This window comes from Physeter macrocephalus, chromosome 11 (genome assembly GCF_002837175.3).
Source record: "Physeter macrocephalus isolate SW-GA chromosome 11, ASM283717v5, whole genome shotgun sequence".
Lineage (NCBI taxonomy): Eukaryota > Metazoa > Chordata > Mammalia > Artiodactyla > Physeteridae > Physeter > Physeter macrocephalus.
In genome coordinates this window covers 180,704,670-180,724,577 of record NC_041224.1, presented here as the reverse complement: position 1 = coordinate 180,724,577, position 19,908 = coordinate 180,704,670, and the positions used below count along the sequence as shown (strand labels likewise).

The window sequence follows — 19,908 nt, the reverse complement described above, 5'->3', positions numbered from 1 at the left end:
AAGATCCCACATGCCAGAGAGCAACTAAGTCCGTGCGCCACAACTACTGAGCCTATGCTCTAGAGCCCACAAGCCACAGCTACTGAGCCCACATGCTGCAACTACTGAAGCCCGTGCGCCAACAGCCTGTGCTCCGCGACAAGAGAAGCCACCGCAACGAGAAGCCTGCACACCGCAATGAAGAGTAGCCCCTGCTCGCCGCAACTAGAGAAAGCCCACACGCAGCAACAAGACCTAATGCAGCCAAAAACAAACAAATAAATAAACAAACAAACAAACCTGTATGTCATAAAATAACCTTTAAAAAAAAAATCATGGCACGGAACTGCCAAGTCTCTAACATTTGAATACATGGTCATATAGAGCACCGCTGAAATTAACAAGTTACATTTAAAAAATACCTACTTACTATAAACTGTATTAGCTGATATTAAATATCCATGACATTGACTTAATCTACAGCTCTGAGTTATTCTTTAGTTCTCAAAAACAATTATTCATTTTCTTCAGTTTCATAAGCATATTTGGTGACCTCATTTTTAAAATTTTAATGTTTTTCTTCTTGACAGGCACGTGCCCCACTGTCAGTGAAATGCCCCCGTGCCTTCCACCTACAGGCCTGAGAAATTCCTTCTTCAGGTGAGTCATTTCTAGGCCTCAGGCTGGGAGGGCATGCAGACTCAAGGCTCCACCCTCTGCATACCCACTCCTCCTAAACTCCCATGGGTATGGGGGCCCATCTGGCTGCGTTTGGGGCTGCCCACCTGACTGAAGGGCTTATTTTCAGTAAATGGTCAGTAATGATATATCACAGTGGTCCTATCTCAAAGCTTAAAAGTGAGTTATTTAAAACAAACAAACAAACAAAAGTGAGTTATTTAAAAGCATAAAACATAGCATCTCAGGGAGAACCGTCCTCTGTCGCACCTTTTCTCTGATCTCCAGAGCTCTTTTACACAGCGGCTCAGCTTCTTTGTACTTTCCTCTTTTGCCGTAAAGCACTGCGAGGTTATTCAGAGTTGCTGCCACCTACCAACACAGGGAACCGCGAAGAACGGTAAACGACAGCAGTGGAGGGAATGTGAGACATCACGCACTCATCACGCCCAGTGGGTGCAGGGACGAGCGCTCAGCTGGATGAAGGGACATGACTCCACTTAGAGGCGAAGGAGCAATCTCACTGTCTGCAGACCGACTGCATAAAGTAACACTGCAGGGTATTAAAATTAACAAATCAACATCAACAGGATCTTGATTTTTTTTTTTAATTTCACTGAAAGCCGCAAAGCCAACCAAAACAGATCTATATGCAAATCTGACCAGATTTCAATAAAAAGACAATACAAAATCCTTATGAAAAAATTTAAAGAAGTACATGCAATTTGATTTAGGATCAAAAAACACAGTACGTGATCCATTTGCGGTAGGGTGATAAAACAACTTAAGTGCACACTGACACCTGCTAAACGGGAGCCACCAGCACTGAAGCTCATCACTTGTACTAAGTGAGGGGGTCCTACCTGTGCCGTCCAGTGAAAAGGCAGCTCTTAAATCTTCCCTGTTGAGTTCAATATTAAAATGAGATGGGTATAAAAATACATTAGGGAAAATAATATATAAAAAGAATGAAAGAACCAGTATACAAACCGCAGGATGATCTTTGCCCAAAGTTTTTTCACGGATGGCCAAGGCGTCATTCAGTAGATTAGCTGCATCTTTGTATTTATTCTGGTCTCTAAATTGAAAAACATACAATTAAGTGTTATAGACACAGCTTACTACATCTCTTTAAAATGTAATTTTGGAACTAAAGAAATAAAAGTTAAGCTTCAGTTATTAAAAAATAGACGTTAGCTATTAAAACTATTAAAAACACTCATAATGTAGGAGAAAAAGACTCCATCAATAAACGTACTGGCAAGGTGAGCTGGGATTCGGGCCTGACTAGCTTTTGAACCTGGCCCTCCCATCTAGATCACTGGGACAATACTACCCCCATAACCCTGCACACGGTAAGCGAGGCCATCCAGAACGGTGAGGCAGACAGAACGGATTCCGGTGTCTGCACCCAGCTCTGCCAGCTACCGGCTGCGTGGCTCTGGCACGTCACGTGGGCTCCACAGTCGCAGACGGCCCACCTAAAAAGGAAGGACGTGACTCACAGAGCTGCTCGAAGAAGCTAATAATTCGCCACGCGCCATGGAAAAGCCTGTGAAACAGAAGCCCAGGACGCACCCCACAGTGTCTGCTGGAGCAGGGTGGGGCGAAGGGTCCTGCTGACAGTGGGGAGACAGAAGCACCTCCAGCCCCAGCCCCCTTGGTTCAAAGTGCTACCTGATGATGGGGCTGCAAACCAGTTATTTACTTTGTGAGACTGAGTACACATACTTCCCAACTGAGTAAGAACGGCTGCCCAGCAAGGCTTTGCCCTGCAGAAGCCAGACTGTCCTGCAGAACACTGGAAGGGCTGATAAGGCTTCCAGATCCTCCGAAGCACACTAATTCTGGCCAAGTATATAGGTTTTGGACTTCCCTGGTGGCGCAGTGGTTCAGAATCTGCCTGCCAATGCAGGGCACACAGGTTCGAGCCCTGGTCCGGGAAGATCCCACATGCCAAGGAGCAACTAAGCCCGTGGGCCACAACTACTGAGCCCGCGCGCCATAGCTACTGAAGCCCACGCGCCTAGAGCCCGTGCTCCGCACAACTACTGAAGCCTGCGCGCCTAGAGCCTGTGCTCTGCAACAGGAGAAGCCACCGCAACGAGAAGCCCGCGCACCACAACGAAGAGTGGCCCCTGCTCGCCTCGACTAGAGAAAGCCCACGTGCAGCAACGAAGACCCAACACAACCAAAAAATAAATGAATAAATAAATATATATTAAAAAAAGGTAACAGAACATTCACAGAAGGACACAAATGACTAAAAACACATAATCATAGAATACAAATTAATACACAATGCTGCACTTCTCCATTAATAAATAAAGAGTAAGAGACAACCAGCCCAGCCCCAGGCTGGTGATGGAGGAGGAGTGTGAACTGGCACCACCTTCCTGAAAGCAGCTGGGCAACATGTACCAAGAAGTGTATCATGTTTCGGGTTTTTTTTTTAATTTATTTATTTATTTTTGGCTGTGCTGGGTCTCCATTGCTGCGTGCAGGCTTTCTCTAGTTGTGGCGAGCACGGGCTACTCTTCGTTGTGGTGCGCGGGCTTCTCCTTGCGGTTGCTTCTCTTGCTGCGGAGCACGGGCTCTAGGTGCGCGGGCTTCAGTAGTTGTGGCACGTGGGCTCAACAGTTGCAGCTCGTGGACTCTAGAGCACAGGCTCAGTAGTTGTGGCGCACGGGCTTAGTTGCTCTGCTGCATGTGGGATCTTCTCAGACCAGGGATCGAACCCGTGTCCCCTTTATTGGCAGGCGGATTGTCAACCACTGCGCCACCAGGGAAGCCTGCGTATCATGTTTATACTCTAACCCGCTTTAGGAATTGACACTAAAACAAAATACAAAATCCGGAGCAAAACCCTGGTGGTGCAGTGGTTAAGAATCCGCCTGCCAGTGCAGGGGACACGGGTTTGACCCCTGGTCCAGGAGGATCCCACATACTGTGGAGCGGCTGAGCCCGTGCGCCACAACCGCTGAGCCGGCACTCTAGAGCCCGCGAGCCACAACTACTGAGCCCGTGTGCCACAACTACTGAAGCCTGCGCGCCCTTGCGGTTGCTTCTCTTGCTGCGGAGCACGGGCTCTAGGTGCGCGGGCTTCAGTAGTTGTGGCACGTGGGCTCAACAGTTGCAGCTCGTGGACTCTAGAGCACAGGCTCAGTAGTTGTGGCGCACGGGCTTAGTTGCTCTGCTGCATGTGGGATCTTCTCAGACCAGGGATCGAACCCGTGTCCCCTTTATTGGCAGGCGGATTGTCAACCACTGCGCCACCAGGGAAGCCTGCATATCATGTTTATACTCTAACCCGCTTTAGGAATTGACACTAAAACAAAATACAAAATCCGGAGCAAAACTTGAGCAAAAGATGATCATCAGTAGATTAATGCCCCCCCAAAAAAAGCTTAAAATTAAATGTCCCTTAATAGAAAAATGTTGAAATAGAATTATGGTACAGCTCTAGGACACAATATTGAATATGAATACATACATAGCTGCTAACTTTTTTCAAATGTTCTGCTGACATGAGTAAACTCTCACACTAGAGTGCGAAGGAAAAACAAGACTGAGGAGAGGCCACCGAATTCCCAGCACCCAGCACAATGACATCTGTGTGACCACGCACCCTAAGTACAACAAATTCCAGTGGCATTCTAGGCACATTTTTTATTTAACTCATTTACAATAAAAATATCTACTTGGGGCTTCCCTGGTGGCACAGTGGTCGAGAGTCCACCTGCCGATGCAGGGGACACAGGTTCGTGCCCCGGTCCGGGAGGATCCCACGTGCCGCGGAGCGGCTGGGCCCGTGAGCCACGGCCACTGGGCCTGCGCGTCCAGAGCCTGTGCTCAACGGCGGGAGAGGCCACAGCGGTGAGAGGCCCATGTACCACACACACACACACACACACAAAAATCTACCATCAGCCAGAAACTCTCATGTTCTTCGTAGGCATGTAAACTTTTAAAAGATCTTTCTGGAAAGAAATTTAGCATAACCTACCAAGATTTTAAATGCAAACACCTGTGACTAGGGAATTCTTACAATAACGCGTAACAGTAAAAATCTGCAAACCTAAATGTCCATCAGCAGGAAATCTGTGAAAAAATGTCAGGACTACCTGTAAAACAGCGTGCTATGCAGCATGGAAAAGGCTATGCTGCTCTCGAAGCCTGGCGCGGCGGTGCTCAGTTTCCTTCCGGTGCTCTTTAAGGCGATCACCTCCCTCTCTGGACAGTTTACTCCTCTTCTCTTCATGGAGCCCTCTCCCTCCTCTCCCCCTCCTTGCTCAGGTTCCCAGCTCCATCCCCGCCAGCCCCCATGCTGCTGCCTCCTGCCTCCTGCTGGGCTGCCCTGCCTCCAGGCTCCAGCCCCCTCAGGTCCTGTGCACTCCCCACAGCCACTCTTCTAAGACCTGGCACCTGCAGAGTGCCCAGCCCTTCCAGCCCCATCCCTTACTACTGCCAAACAGGATGCAGCAGTCCGCCCCAAACACACCCTTCAAGGCCGCAGAAAGCGCTCGCACCCCTCCATTAGGCCTTCCCTAATCCTCTCAGCTGGAAGGCATCTTTCTGTTCCATGAACACTTCTGGGTTGCTTTCTTTCTCTATTGGCCATACCAAGTGGCTTATGGGATCATAGTTCCCCAACCACGGATTGAACCCGGGCCCCAGCAGTGAAAGCGCAGAGTCCTAACTCCTGGACCGCCAGGGAATTCCCGCTTCTGTGTTATTTTATTAACAACAGTCTTCCTGCTTCTATAATTACATATGAACATGGCCAGCCTATTCTCTAAACAAGGTTTTCAGTTCCTTTAGAAACAGGCTTAGATGATGCTGTTTGACTATTTCACAGTGCCAGGTAACACCATGTCTCACATCCCCTGCAACCCTTCAGAGGCTCAGAAAAGCTAAGGGCTCTGGACAACAGAGCCCCTCTGTCTAGGCGCCACTTAGCAGAGATACAAACTCAACTCTCCTGACTTCAAATTCCACGTTCTGGTCTCTCCTTGAGAACAGGTATTATGTATTCATCTTTAGGGTCTCACAGGAACCAGCCCAAAGTCTTACATACATCTGGATCAAAACTGTTGGCTAAACTGAAACAACCGAACCAATGAAGGAAAAATGGAGCAGTTCGCTGAAAGCCACCACACTGGAGTGGCCACAGCAAACCAGTCCTGCGTCTGAGTAACACCCCGACCTGCTCGATTTCAGGTCAGTTCGGCTAAAAGACAGAAGCAGACAAAGGGCTCCCACGTACCACTGCCCAGTCAGTGCCTAGGCAAGCTATTTAATTCCATTCAGGAAGTTCACCAAAGGCTTCTGAGTTAGCAAACATGTTCAAGTGACTCAAGGTGGAGACGAGAAGACAACCTGGTCCTCAACTTCAAGGAGCCAGGATCCCGGGAGAAGAGATGACAAAATTCAAATCACCTGGAGGCCAAGTACAGGGCAAGTGCCGCGAGAGAGGCGGGGACGGGGTTGTGGGGCAAGCTTGGGAAGGGGCACGTGGAGCCCTGGATTCAGAACGGAGAGCGAGCTGCCAAGGCCTCCGAAGGCAGGGGATACGGGCAGGGGGCGGGGCAGAAGGAGCCTGGTATACCAAGTATTGCGGGGAAATCCAAAGAGCTTAGCTTGGCCAGAGCGAAGGGTGCTGCGGGCTAGTCCCGGAAGGCTGCCTGGGAGCCCCAGGCAGCGTCCGTCCTTCAGGGTCATACCCTTGCCGGAGAGGTTGCTAAATGTTTGAACTTAACCCCTGGCTGTGGGAAGACAAATGGATGATAAGGCTGGAAAAGTAGCTCACAACAGTTTACAGAAATGTATTTTCAGGGCAAGCTCGTTAGAAACGATGTCTCTAGGTAAAATTAAGAGAATAAAATGAGGACTACTAGCCTGTACACCAAGGCCAGGATGTTCAGCATGGTGGCCACGTCCGGGTGGTCATGACCAGAGGTCTTCTCCAGGTCCTCCAGGGCCTGCTTGCAGAGGGGCACGGCGACCTCGTAGCGCCCCTGCGAGGCGTACTGGATGACCAGGTTGTGCAGGGTGCGCAGCCGCGCGGGGATCTCGTAGCCACCCTGCTGGGCGGCCGCCGCTGCGCTGCTCTGCTGCTGCTGCACTACACGGAGAAGGGCTCGCTTCAGGCGATAGAGAAAATCACCCGATGGCACCCGCTGATCAGCGCTCCCCGCGCTGGCTCCGGTCCAGGTCAGCACGTGGTCCCCACCGTACCAAACCTGTCCAGCGTTCCCCGCGCGGGCGAGGCAACACAAGCAACTTGTCGGGGGTGCCGCGTGGGCCCCAGCGGTGTGGTGATACTGCTCCTGGCCCCAGGAAAACTCCTCTGCCCTTCCACCCGGTGAGGATCCACAGACCGCGTCGGAACTGCTGGGGCACGCCCCTGTTTACGAGGGCTGGCTCAACGCTTTACTCTCTCCCCGCGAGAAAAACGACCCGCAACCCTCTGGGGACCACGAGGCAGCCCGAGTGCGCAAGGGCTCCCGTGAGGCAGGCTGCAGGCACGCCACTGCCTGCTAATGACGGCAATTACAGCCCGAGAGGACCCGCCGCCTCCGTCTGCACGCTCTCATTTAACCACCACTCCCAACTTACTTCCTTGACCGGGGTCGTCATCGTCATTTGGGAAGAGGTCATCCAGAGGTTCTTTGGTGGAATCAGTGTCTTTGTCCTCCTATAAAACCAACCCAGGACAATATTAGTCTCACAAATACTATAAATCCTGCACTGGAAATCTTTGATACAAATTTCACTTAAACTAAAACTAGAAAAGATGGTTGGTTTTTCAGATCAAATATAGGACTAGCCACAGTTTGGTCTACCCATCAGTTTAGTAAAGAGTAATAAAAAGCCTGCTAGACTGAACTCAAAGTACTTGTCCGCACAGGAGTGGCAGAACAGATCACGATGGCATCTGTGCCTTAGTCGTCACCCGTGTCCTACAGAAGTTCAAAGAGCAGGGAAGCCCTAACTTGAAATAAATTTTATTTGGAAACCAAATGATTAAAATGGCAAATCTCTGAACACCGCAGAACTGGCAGGCTGGACGCTCCCCTCCCCACCCAGCATCTCCACCGCAGGACCCGTAAGAGCAGTGTGACGGCCTATGACTCGTGTCCCCCACAGAAGAGCCCTCGGGTAAAAAGAGCGACCACACGATGGAGAGAACAGACAGCAGCTTGACCAGGTGAGAACTCAGCGTCGCCCTGGCGCAGACGGACACCATCTGCCTCTGGAAGGGACCTGAGAGGCACACGTCACTTTTATAACATTCCCATCTGGGACACACAATCCAAACACACTCATGAGGAAACACCAGACAAACCCAAACTGAGGAACAATCTATGAAGTAACTGGCCTGTGTTCTTCAAGAATACCAATGTCATGAAAGACAAAGACAGGCTTTCTTCTGTCAGTGAACGGACCTGTTCCAGATGAAAGAGGACTAAAGGGAAATGACCACTATGTCGAACGTGTGGTCCTGAACTGGATCCTGGAATGAGTGAGAAACGTCAGAGGACCCTGCTGAGATCATCAGCGAAAACGGAACCTGGGCCGCAGAGGAGAGAGGAAGTACTGCGCCTGGGCTCAATCTCCGAGCCTGACCCCGGCCCTGGGTCCCACAGGAGAACCCCTCATGCTAAGGAAACGCACCAGCGGCGGTAGGAGGAGCCGGGCAGAAAAATTATCACGCGAACCGCCTAAAAGGGGAGGCAGGGTTAGCTCATTATATCTCTTCTCCAAGCTAGACATGTTTTCCAAATAAAAAGCTTTAAATGTCTCTGATTCTATGAGACCAGCCTTCCCCTGCTCAATGTTATCCAGTTTTCCGGGTGAATCAACTTCTCCATTCTTATTCCCACAGCAACCTACAGGAGTTATGTCTTTTAAATCAAAACATTCAGTTGCTCCTGACCTAGAGATGCAAGGAAGAAATACAGTATGCCTCATAAAACAGGGTGCTATGGACTAATTGTGCCCAAAATCATGTTGAAGCCCTAACCCCCAGTGTGATGGTATTTGGAGGAAATTAGGCTAGATAAAATCACGAGGGTGAGGCCCTCACCATGGGATTAGTACCCTAATAATGAGAAGAGACATCAGAGAGCTAGCTCTCCCTCCCCCCACACCCACACCCTGCCATGTGAAAACAAAGTAAGAAGACAGCTGTCTGCAAGCTGGGAAAAGGGTCCTCACCAGAAACCAGCCATGCTGGCACCCCGATATCTGACTTCCAGCCTCCAGGTCTTTGAGAAAGTAAATGATCTGCTGTTGAAGCCACCTAGTCTATGGTATTTGGTTATGGTAGCCCAAGCTAAGACACAGGGCAAGTGTAGGCCTGCTGGTACAATACACAAAACCATTCCTACAGTCTTAGGATGAGGGCTCAGACTGGAGACACAAATGTGGAACTCAGTGGTATACAGATTATGTAGTGAATATGCCTAGAACTATGTAGGCATTAAAAAAACGTTAGCTCAAAATACCACGTGAAATCCTGGATTGGATTCTAGAGCAGAAAAGGGACACTAATGGAAGGACTGGTGAAATCCAAATAAAGGCTGTAGTTTCGTTAATAGTAATGCAGCAAAGTTAATTTCTTACTTTTAACAAACGTAGTGCTAGGGACTGAATGTTTGTCCTCCCCACCCCCAAATTCCTATGTTGAAGCCCTAATGGTCAGTGTGATGATATCTGGAGGTGGGGCCTCTGGGAGGTAGTGTGGATTAGATGCGGTCATGAGGATGGGGCCACCATGACGACATTAGTTACGCAAAGAGGAAGAGACCCTAGGTCTCTCTCTCTCTTTGCACACATGCACCAAGGAGGCCACATGAAGACACACCAGGAAGAAAGCCCTCACCAAGAAACCGACCAAGCTGTCACCCTGATCTCAGACTTGCAGCTTCCAGAACCAGGAGAAATTAAGTGTCTATTGTTTAAGCCATGCAGCCTACGGTATTCTGGAGACAGACAGTGCCCCAAGTTAACTCAGACACGTTAGTCGGCGATACAAGATGTTAACACTAGGGGAACCTGGGTGAAGGGCATGTGGGACTTCTCTTTACAGTATCACGTCAAGAGACCTAGGGTCTCTTGCTCTTTGCCTAACAAATGTCATCATGGTGGCCCCATCCTCATGACCGCATCTAATCCACACTGCCTCCCAGAGGCCTCACCTCCAACTTTTCTGTGAATCTAAAATTATTCCAAAATAAAGGTTACTTTTAAAAAAAGTTAACTGAATCAGAAATAAACAGTAAACAAAAAACAGTAATGGAGATTGGGATGAACATCCAGAGAGAGCCAAGAGAAGAAGGAAAAGACCAAGATCCTTGGGGAACCCTAACATCCAGGAACCACAGGAGAGGCCAAGAAGGAGGCATGAGCGAGGGAACAGGAGAACCAAGTGGTGTCCTGGGAGCAGGGGAGAGGGTTTCAAAGAGAAAGTGAAGATCCACCATAAACTACAGAGGTAGTCCCGAGTCTGGATTCAGGCGACAGGATCAGGGCACTGTTAAAGGAAAAGCATTCCAGCAGCGTGATGGGCATGGAAGCCAGACCGCAAAGGGTGAGGATACTCAGGAGATCTCAAGCTGCGACAGACTTCGTTGAAGGCAATGGCACCTCTGTGCATTTATTTTATATTTACAAAGTATTTTTACATTTTCTGACCATCGTCCAAAAAAACACATACAAAAAAACTACTCCTGAGAGAACCTATATGACTTGCCCAGGGACTCAGTCCCAAGACCCTTAATCCTTGGTCTTGTTTAAACACAATCGCCAGAGGGGAGAGGAAAACGCTGCCGGCTTTACTGAAACCATCTACCGACGATAATGTGGTAACTGTCAATACTGCATTCCTACAGAACCACTTACTGATGGAGAAATGTCATCATCGTATTTTTTTAGCTGATTCATGAATTCCAGATGCTTCTTTTCTTCCTCCAGTTGAGCCACAGACTGCTCACTCTTCTGCAATTTCTGCTGCGTGTTGGCCAATTCATCCCGCAGCCACTGATTCTCCTGGCACAGACGACGCACCTGTGCACGCAGCTTCTGCTTCTCCGACTCGACGGCATTCAGGTGATTTGACAGAGCCATCATAACCTAGACAGACAGAAATGCTGACAGCACTGCAGTACTCAGCCCAACAAACGCCACCTCCCGTCTCCGCAAGCGTCCTGGGGTTGTAGCTCTAGCTGACACCTGCAGACCCGTGCTCCGAAGTACATACAAGTACAATTTGCCGTTTACTTCTATTTCCACCCTTTAGTCACAGGCTACATTCAGGGCATGATCAAGAATATCACATGCTCAGAACATCTATGAAAAATGCTTTTTTTTTTTCTGTTTAGAAAGCATCTCGAATGGACTAGCAATGGACAGGCAGCTACTGTACTGATGAAGCTGTGTTTTTTTACTTTTTATCTAGATGGCGCCAACAGAATTTCTCAGAGACCCTTTGCCACGGGTGAGAGCACATGCACACACCTGCACACGTGTGCAGAGTGCAGGTCCCTCTGTGATGGGCTGGTGGTGGAGCTGGGGCTGGGGGCACAGACAAGACTTCTTCGCCACTGCAGGGGAAGGGATGAAGGCTCTGTGGTGTGGCCAGCACCAAGAGTCAGGACGCCCTGAGGCACTCATAAGCGGAGGTCCCTACTGGGCTCTGCCTGGGGAGCACTGATGAATCTCAGGGACGGGCCTGCCTGGGAAGATAAGGGCTGAAAGAGTTGGGGAGGAAAGCCGGCTTCGGTCTGTTCTCTCTGCAGACTGTGCACCTGCCCCTCCCTCTTTATTATCCTCCTAGGTCTAAAAACTGAAACTCTAGAAGGTGGGGCTCTTTCCTCCTTCTTCTTTTAACCCCAATATCTGCCAAACTAAAAAAGGAGGTTCACCCCTATATTGCTTTTCAACACAACTTGCAAAATAAGAGATTCACAATAACCCAAGTCCTACAATTAGAATCTGTAACATGCTTAGGATGAAGAATTCTAAAATCAGGGTATGGCCGTCACTTTGGTCCAGAATGATTTCCTCTGTGAAAGCAGGAACTGGTAACCCAGCAGCCCCACTTCTGCCTCATTCATTCACTATACAAGACGAAAGCTAAGAAAGAAGAAGCCAATTTTTAGTGTATTTAATTTTACCTAAAACATGTTGGCAAAGCTGAAAGTTATGGCGGAGGGGGGGCAGGGGGCACACCTAAATGTTTCCAATTTTTTCATCTCTATGTCCAGCAAGATAGAAACAAAGGTTTAGTCAAGTGCATAAGACAATCTTGTCTTGGGGTACTGCAGAGACTATGAGCTGTTGGCCAACATTCACCCTTCTTCCTCAGGCTTAAGAACCTGGAACTCTAAGGGGCAAGACAACATTCCCCAGTGTCCCTCACAACTAGGTGTGCCCACGGAACCAAGTTCTGGCCCATGAGGTGTAAGCAGAATGCCATGCACACTTCAAGGAGGTAAAGGGAGGAGGCACACCCTTCCTGCCCCTTTGCAGTCCTAGGGTGGGGTCACATGGCTGCAGCTGGGACTCTGTCTTAGCCCACGAGATAGGCTGACTGGGGTGCAGTGCAGCAGGTGGCAGGGGCCTGGGTACCCCTGACAACCATACAGCTATAGTACCTATCTGGGACAGCCCACCTCAGTGTGTGCCTTTACATATGACTATGATATTTAAGCCACTGTTTTTGTTTTCTGATATATGCAGCCAAATCCAATCCTGACACAGAGTTACCTCTATTTTCGCTCTACTTTTTAAAATTTAGACATGCCCAAATCATTTGTATAACATACATAACCCATATATAAGCTGATTTCTATTATTCTGTAAGTATCTGCCCTCGAGTTTAGTTAAACCTCAGATGTCAAACAAAGTCTCCACTTTTCCAGACTGTCAACTTCATGTTCACATCTGAGACTTATACCTGTGCCTCACTCAGGCCAAGCTCCAACATTTCCAGTGACTTCCGGATCATGTTTGATTTCTCTTCCACCAGATTACTTTCGTCATCTTTCTTCAAACACTTCAGTGTCTCCAGTAAACTTTGTAAAATGGAATTGTGCTCATTCTTCAGAGCCTCCAGGCCCTGAATTACTTGCTTTGTCTTAGAAATAATTTCATCCTGCGTAAGCTTCTCCAACTTGTCTTCCTTTATGTACACCATTGTGGACATGTTGTCATACATTCTAGGATGGAAAAAGAAAAAAAAGATAGACATCTCATTAGAGGCTTAATTTATGTTACACCTTTAACGAAATACATGTGTGAAGACTTTTGAATTAACATTTTTATAGGTAAATAATAAATATGTGTACTGTCATTTATTACCTGGAAATACTACATTCTGTACTGTTTCTGTTTTTCCTTTGCAGACCAAATTAATTACTTTTCTGGCTTATGTCTGAATTTTTTTTTTTTTACGGAAGTAACGACAGTAACTGAAATTAATGCCAAAGACGAAAAGCAGCAAAACATCCAAATGGCATTTCTAAAACACACAGCAGGGCTTCCCTGGTGGCACAGTGGTTAGGAATCCGCCTGCTAATTCAGGGGACACAGGTTCGAGCCCTGGTCCGGGAAGATCCCACATGCCGCCGAACAACTTAACCCACGTGCCACAGCTACTGAAGCCCGCGCGCCTAGAGCCCGTGCTCCGCAACAAGAGAAGCCACCGCGATGAGAAGCCCGCGCGCCACAACAAAGCGTAGACCCTGCTCGCCACAACTAGAGAAAAGCCCGCATGCAGCAACAAAGACCCAATGCAGCCAAAAATGAAATAAATAAAATAAATAAAATTTTAAAATAAATAAAACACATAGCCTCCGTGAAGAAAATCTCTGAATGTTTACAAGCTTTTTTTTCCTTAATGAAATGCAGAAGGCACAGTAAATTCTCGGTCACATATTTACCAGACAAAGCCTTGAGAAGGGGTCACAGCTGGAAAAAGAGAAACCAGCAAAGGAGCACGGGAACAATCAGAGCAGCAAGAGAACCACACCTGACTGAAGCCTTGTGACACAAGAGTGACACAGCAGGATGACCAGTGCTGTAAAGACTCCAGGAGTGGGCTTCCCTGGTGGCACAGTGGTTAAGAATCCACCTGCCAATACAGGGGACACAGGTTTGAGCCCTGGTCCGGGAAGATCCCACATGCCGCGGAGCAACTAAGCCCGTGTGCCTCAACTACTGAGCCCGTGCACCACAACTACTGAAGCCCACGCACCTAGAGCCCGTGCTCCACAACAAGAGAAGCCACCGCAATGAGAAGCCCCTGCACCGCAACAAAAAGCAGCCCCCGCTCGCTGCAACTAGAGAAAGCCCGCGCACAGCAACGAAGACCCAAGGCAGCCATAGATTAATTAATTTTTAAAAACATATTAAAAAAAAAGACTCCAGGAGGGTGAGGGCTGAGCATGCCTACTGGGTCAGACTAGCCAAGAGGCCACCAGCATGAAATCATATGGTGTCTGGGACTGGTTTTAAAATACTACAGTGAGAAGGTAAAGGAAAAGGGAAAGGGGCACATAAAACAATGTCAGCAAAATGGTGATGATAGCTAATACGAAGCAATAGTTCTTTTTACTATCCTCTCTAGTTTCATGTCTGTTTTTAAATCCCATAATTTTTTTTTTTAATGCCACCAACAGTGATCATTAGGAAAGCCTGTTCAGGAGAGTGATAGGGACAGAAGTCATATTAAATCACCTGAGAGTAATTTCCTTCAGAACACTTATGACTACCCAAAATCTTTGTTTTCACATATTATCTTATATTCCCTTAAATATGAGTTCTATTTAAAAGGCAAGACTTTACCTTATACCCACAGTGAACGCACACTACGCAGGACAGTTCCTGGCCCTCACAGACCATCTGGTGAATGGATGGACTGATAGATGCTGGGGGGAGGGAAGCAGTGGTTGGTTTTTTCGTTTTGTTTTTTGGTGGGGGGGCCACGCTGCGTGGCTTGTGGGATCTTAGTTCTCCGACCAGGGGTTGAACCTGGGCCACGGCAGTGAAAGCACCGAATCCTAACCACTAGACCACCAGGGAACTCTGGGGAAGCAGTGCTGAGGCAGTGAATACAGACCACACATTCCAGGATTTGGGAGTGAAGGCTGCAAGTAGCTGATAACAGGGTCACATCTGTCCTTGCACCCCCAGTTTCATACTGGAAAACTTATTTTTTTGCATAACACAAAGACTAAACTTTGGAAATTTAGAAGCTGTCTGTAGGTCTATTCAGAAATCCACCTCCATAACACAAAGGGCCCAGAAAACAACAAAAGAACAGAGGCGACTCCTCTACCTGACAGTGTAGTATTATTAGATTTGTTACATACTTATTTATCTCATAGCTCTCCAACTGCACTGCAAACTCCAGGAGAGCAGGGACCTCATTTGTCTTGTTCAGTACTATATTCCCAGCCTGTCACACAGTAAACGCTAAATATATGTTTGCTGAATGAATGAAGGAAACATTTTAGAACCAGCTTCCAATGAACAGGACTCAATACCACTAGGTTAAGGTGTGGATCTGAGCACTGCCTAAGGTTCACTTCCCAGAACTGGTGTCCCTAGAGAAAGAAAAAAAACCCCAAATGAAGAACTCCTTCTCCACTTTTGGCAGCAACACATTTATATATTATTTCCTAACGATGCAACATTTATTCTCTTCTTCCCCAACCTAGACCATAAAAGTGTTTTACTACAACATACTGTGAGCGAGGCCCTGGCTTACACAGGGTGACAAGGGCCTCACCCTCAGGGACATGCAGGAAGAAGACAAGTAAGTGAACACATCCACGCAGGGCTCAAGACACTACAGGTGACAGGACTTACGGTGGGAGCATGGGGGGTGAGAAGGCAGCAGCACTTCCACTGGAGAAGGGAGGCCAGCTACTCGAAAGAAACGACCCCTGACCGCCACCCCCAGGACAGCTGTTCTTAGCAAATGAGCACATCTCTAGACGAAGTGCGGGGCACTGCTGGCAACGGGCGAGGCAGAGATGTGCACGCCCCTGCTACCTGTGAGCAGCTGCAGGCCGCTGTGAGCTAGGCACGCTCACGGTGATAAGACTAGAGACGCAGAGGAGTGAGGCCACAGCACACCTGCATTCTGAAGGCAAGAGCCGGGGTGAGGGGGTCACGGCAGCAGTCAGGAGAGTGAGGAGGGCATCAGTGAGCATGCCACGGAGCCATCCATCAAGACCCACGGCACTTACTTCCCAGACCTCTGCTGGCCCAAGGTTCGATGCCTCTGCTCAGAAAGCCAAACACCTCACCAGCAACTTCTCAGTCTTTCCCAGCAATGTTAAACCCAAAGGGACGCGGAGGAGAGTCTGTAGACCTAGTGATAAATGGCAGCAACTTCACTGCTCAAATCACCTCCGGAAAACCAAGGCTCTTGGGGCATGAATGGACAGTAAGTCATAGCTCTGCAGGTTAAATTCTGTCCAGCTATAAAGATGGTCAGTGTCACACCTCTACAGGTTACAGCAGTGGCTGAAAAGGGAAGAGAGGGCACTTTTGTTGACGTAAAAGAGGAAGGGGGACAGTGTTTATACAAAAGTAGGAAAACCACAAAAGGCAGGGCTTAGGTAGGTAAAAAAGAAAACAAAATGAGAAAGACTTACCACTTTAACTGAGGGAATGCCTCAACTAAGTAAATACATTTAGAGAAACCCAATTTTAATTCCTTAAGGAATATGTAACAAAACTGGCCCCAGGGCACTGCATGCTCACACACTCTTGTAACGGCTTTAACCGTACACAAGAGTGATGAGTACAAATGTTATATCTGGATGCATGCGTATACACACACGCACGCACGCACACACACACACACACACACACCAAAAAGAGTCGCTTAAGGCAGTTTTTTTTTTAAACTTACTCTTAAAAGAAAATGAGAATCCAAATGCTTTTGGGGGACACTTAGCTCTCCTGAGAAACGAGATGACAGGTGCTGTGGACAGGACGGAGGCTGGCTCCGCCACCAGCCATCACCGCAGCGTGGGCGAAGTCCCCACACCTCCCGGGGTCTCAGTCACCAGGCTTTTACGAACATGGCTGAGTGTAGACGGGGCACCAAGCACAGCGGCTGACAGACACGTAGGAACCACTCAGTAATCAATGCAATCTCCCACCCGGGAGATAAGGAATCAGGAACTTCCCTAATGAATGACTGCTCAAGGTCTGCAGACACACTCCCTATAACACTACTCTGCAAGATAGTCAGTTCCTTGTTAGATTGTTCTAGTATTTAGTTAGAAAGTTATTCCTTTTGCTGAGTTGATATCTCCCTCCTTGTAACTTCTACCCACTGAGCCAACTTCTTCCCTCTAAAATAAACACAAAATACATTTACTATCTCATCCACAAGATAACGTTTCAAATATTGTGTGACAGGCACAGGACTCTCCAAATCTTCCATCTCCCCAGCTCACACCTCACACTACTCCTCTGGCACGCCTCAGTCGTGACAGTTTCTTCATCTCCCATCCAAGTCACCATCACATGGATTCAACTGTGCCCGCTGCTGCTTCAGAGGAAAGCACACAATGGCACACACATTTATACTCTGCTCCAGAGCTCTCTTATTTCTAAGCTAAGCCATTATAACCAAAGGTGGGTTATATAAAAAACAGCGCTAAGACAACTGGCTATTTGGGGGGTGGGGGTGGAGATGCATTCCTACCCTCACTATACACTAAAATAAATTCCATATTGCATAAAGAATTAAAGGTTAAAAAACCCACGAGAAACTAGAATAAAATTTAGGCAAAGGTCTATATGCATACAGGTGAAGGTAAAGAGCATTCGATGAATAAAATGGCAGAGAACTAAAAGAAAAGACTAATAAGAGTTTATTTAAAATAAGAGAGCTTCCCTGGTGGCACAGTGGTTGGGAATCTGCCTGCCAGTGCAGGGGACATGGGTTCAAGCCCTGGTCCGGGAAGATCCCACATGCTGTGGAACAACTAAGCCCATGCGCCACAGCTACTGAGCCTGCGCTCTAGAGCCCGCGAGCCACAACTACTGAGTCTGTGTGCCACAACTACTGAAGCCCACGCGCCTAGAGCCTGTGCTCCGCAACAAGAGAAGCCACCGCTGGGCTTCCCTGGTGGCGCAGTGGTTGAGAGTCTGCCTGCCGATGCAGGGGACACGGGTTCATGCCCCGGTCCGGGAGGATCCCACATGCCGCGGAGTGGCTGGGCCCGTGAGCCATGGCCGCTGGGCCTGCGCATCCGGAGCCTGTGCTCCGCAACGGGCGAGGCCACGACAGTGACAGGCCCGCGTACCACAAAAAAAAAAAAAAAAAAAAAGAGAAGCCACCGCAACTAGAGAAAGCCCGCACGCAGCAACGAAGACCCAAAGCAGCCAAAAAATAAATAAATAAATATAAATAAGTTTACTTTTTAAAAAAAGACATGTTTAAAAATAAGAAACTGCTAGGGAGTTCCCTGGTGACCTAGTGGTTAGGATTCTGGGCTTTCACTCCCGTGGCCCGGGTTCAATCCCTGGTCGGGGAACTGAGATCCCACAAGCCCCAGGACGCCGCCAAAAAAAAAACCTCCTACTGAAGTTTGATCTAGAAACTACCTTTCTGAGGAAACACTATTTTGCAGCCCATCACAGTAGAGCTGAGAGGGTTAAGGCAGAGGTCAAGCTGATTTCTAATGTCAGCCATCCCAGTCTGTCAGCCCTCAGCCTCCCTCCACCCTTGCTGCTGAGTGCGCCTCCAGGCGGCTCCGCTGACGGCATCAGCCAGCACAGCCCTGGCAGGCGCACAGCAAACAGACACACTCATTATTCTGTTGCTCCAACTGTCCCAGCTCTGGCCATGGGAGCTCTTTCCGTTTCTTTTGTGCCCCACTGACATGCCCATCCTTTTATTTTTCAAGCACTTTCTGGCACTACAAGATATTCCAGGCCCATCTTATATTCTCCCTAGCCCAGCCCTAGAATCAGCCATTAGTCCAAAACTGGGCTCAGGGGTCTCCCTCCCGAAACCCATAAACCGGGCTTCCCTGGTGGCGCAGTGGTTGAGAGTCTGCCTGCCAGTGCAGGGGACACAGGTTCGAGCCCTGGTCCAGGAGGATCCCACATGCCGTGGAGCAACTAAGCCCGTGTGCCACAACTACTAAGCTTGCACACCACAACTACTGAGCCCACGAACTGCAGCTACTGAAGCCCGCAAGCTCTAGGGCCTGCGTGACGCAACTACCGAGCCCACGAGCCTAGAGCCTGTGCTCCGCAACAAGAGAAGCCACCGCAACGAGAAGCCCGCACACCACAACGAAGAGTAGCCCCCGCTCGCCACAGCTAGGGAAAGCCCGTGTGTAGCAATGAAGACCCAACACAGCCAACAATTAAAAAAATAAATTAAAAAAAGAAACGTGGGGAAAAAAAGTAGCAGATCTGTATGCAGAGTGAATAACAGCCAAGAAAGAAATGTGAGTTATTCTGACAGTTCTTGAGTGCAAAATGAAGTTCCTATAAACACAGCAGAGAGTGGCACAGAAAAATAAGATGGAGGGAAGGACACGGAGGTCTTTACCTAGCAAAGACTGGTAGCAGAAAATCACATTTGAGATGCTTTTCCAAGAGATATATGAGCTGATCCAGTGGGAAACTCGGGCGGCCAGCCAGACCCATCTCTCCACACAAGCCCTGAGGAGCACCAGGCACGGGGAAGGTCCTGATGTAGAGGGCAGGAGTGAGGAGAAGCAGGCAGAGAGTCTCTAATGAGTCTGTAGAAAACAACCCAAGTTGTATTCAGGGAAATATTCAGTGCTATGATCTGAATGTCTGTATCCCCCCAAATTCATATGCTGAAACCTAGCCCCTAAGGTGATGGTATCTGGAGGTAGGGCTTCTGGGAAGGCCATGAGGGTGGAGCCCTCATGAATGGGATTAGTGGTCTTATAAAAAAGACCCCAGAGACCTCCCTCACCCCTTCCCCCAGTGAGGACACAGGGAGACACCATCTATGAAACAAAAGCAGGCTCTCACCAGACACTGAATCTCCTGTCATCATGACCTTGGACTTCCCAGCCTTCAGAACTATGAGAAATAAATTTCTATTGTTTATAAGCCACCCAGTTTATGGTAGTTTGTTATAGCAGCCTGAATGGACTAAGACATTCAGTGTCCTGGAACCCAAGATTACAGTGTGTTGTGGGTAAAATGACACAAGTGTCAAAACTTTAA

The 19,908-nt window shown here is 48.5% G+C and overlaps 1 protein-coding gene across 1 annotated transcript in view; it reads right to left on the bottom strand.

The window, feature by feature from the left end:
• Window positions 1-19,424, bottom strand: part of KLC1 (kinesin light chain 1) — a 48,135-nt gene extending 28,711 nt beyond the window's left edge. Inside the window, 7 exon segments of the mRNA XM_024131017.3 lie at window positions 928-1,029; window positions 1,648-1,735; window positions 6,556-6,781; window positions 7,276-7,354; window positions 10,564-10,794; window positions 12,620-12,881; window positions 19,256-19,424. Of these exon segments, the coding sequence (XP_023986785.2) occupies window positions 928-1,029; window positions 1,648-1,735; window positions 6,556-6,781; window positions 7,276-7,354; window positions 10,564-10,794; window positions 12,620-12,881; window positions 19,256-19,353 (1,086 nt within the window). The 5' untranslated portion in view covers window positions 19,354-19,424.
• Between the last annotated feature and the right edge of the window lie 484 nt (window positions 19,425-19,908).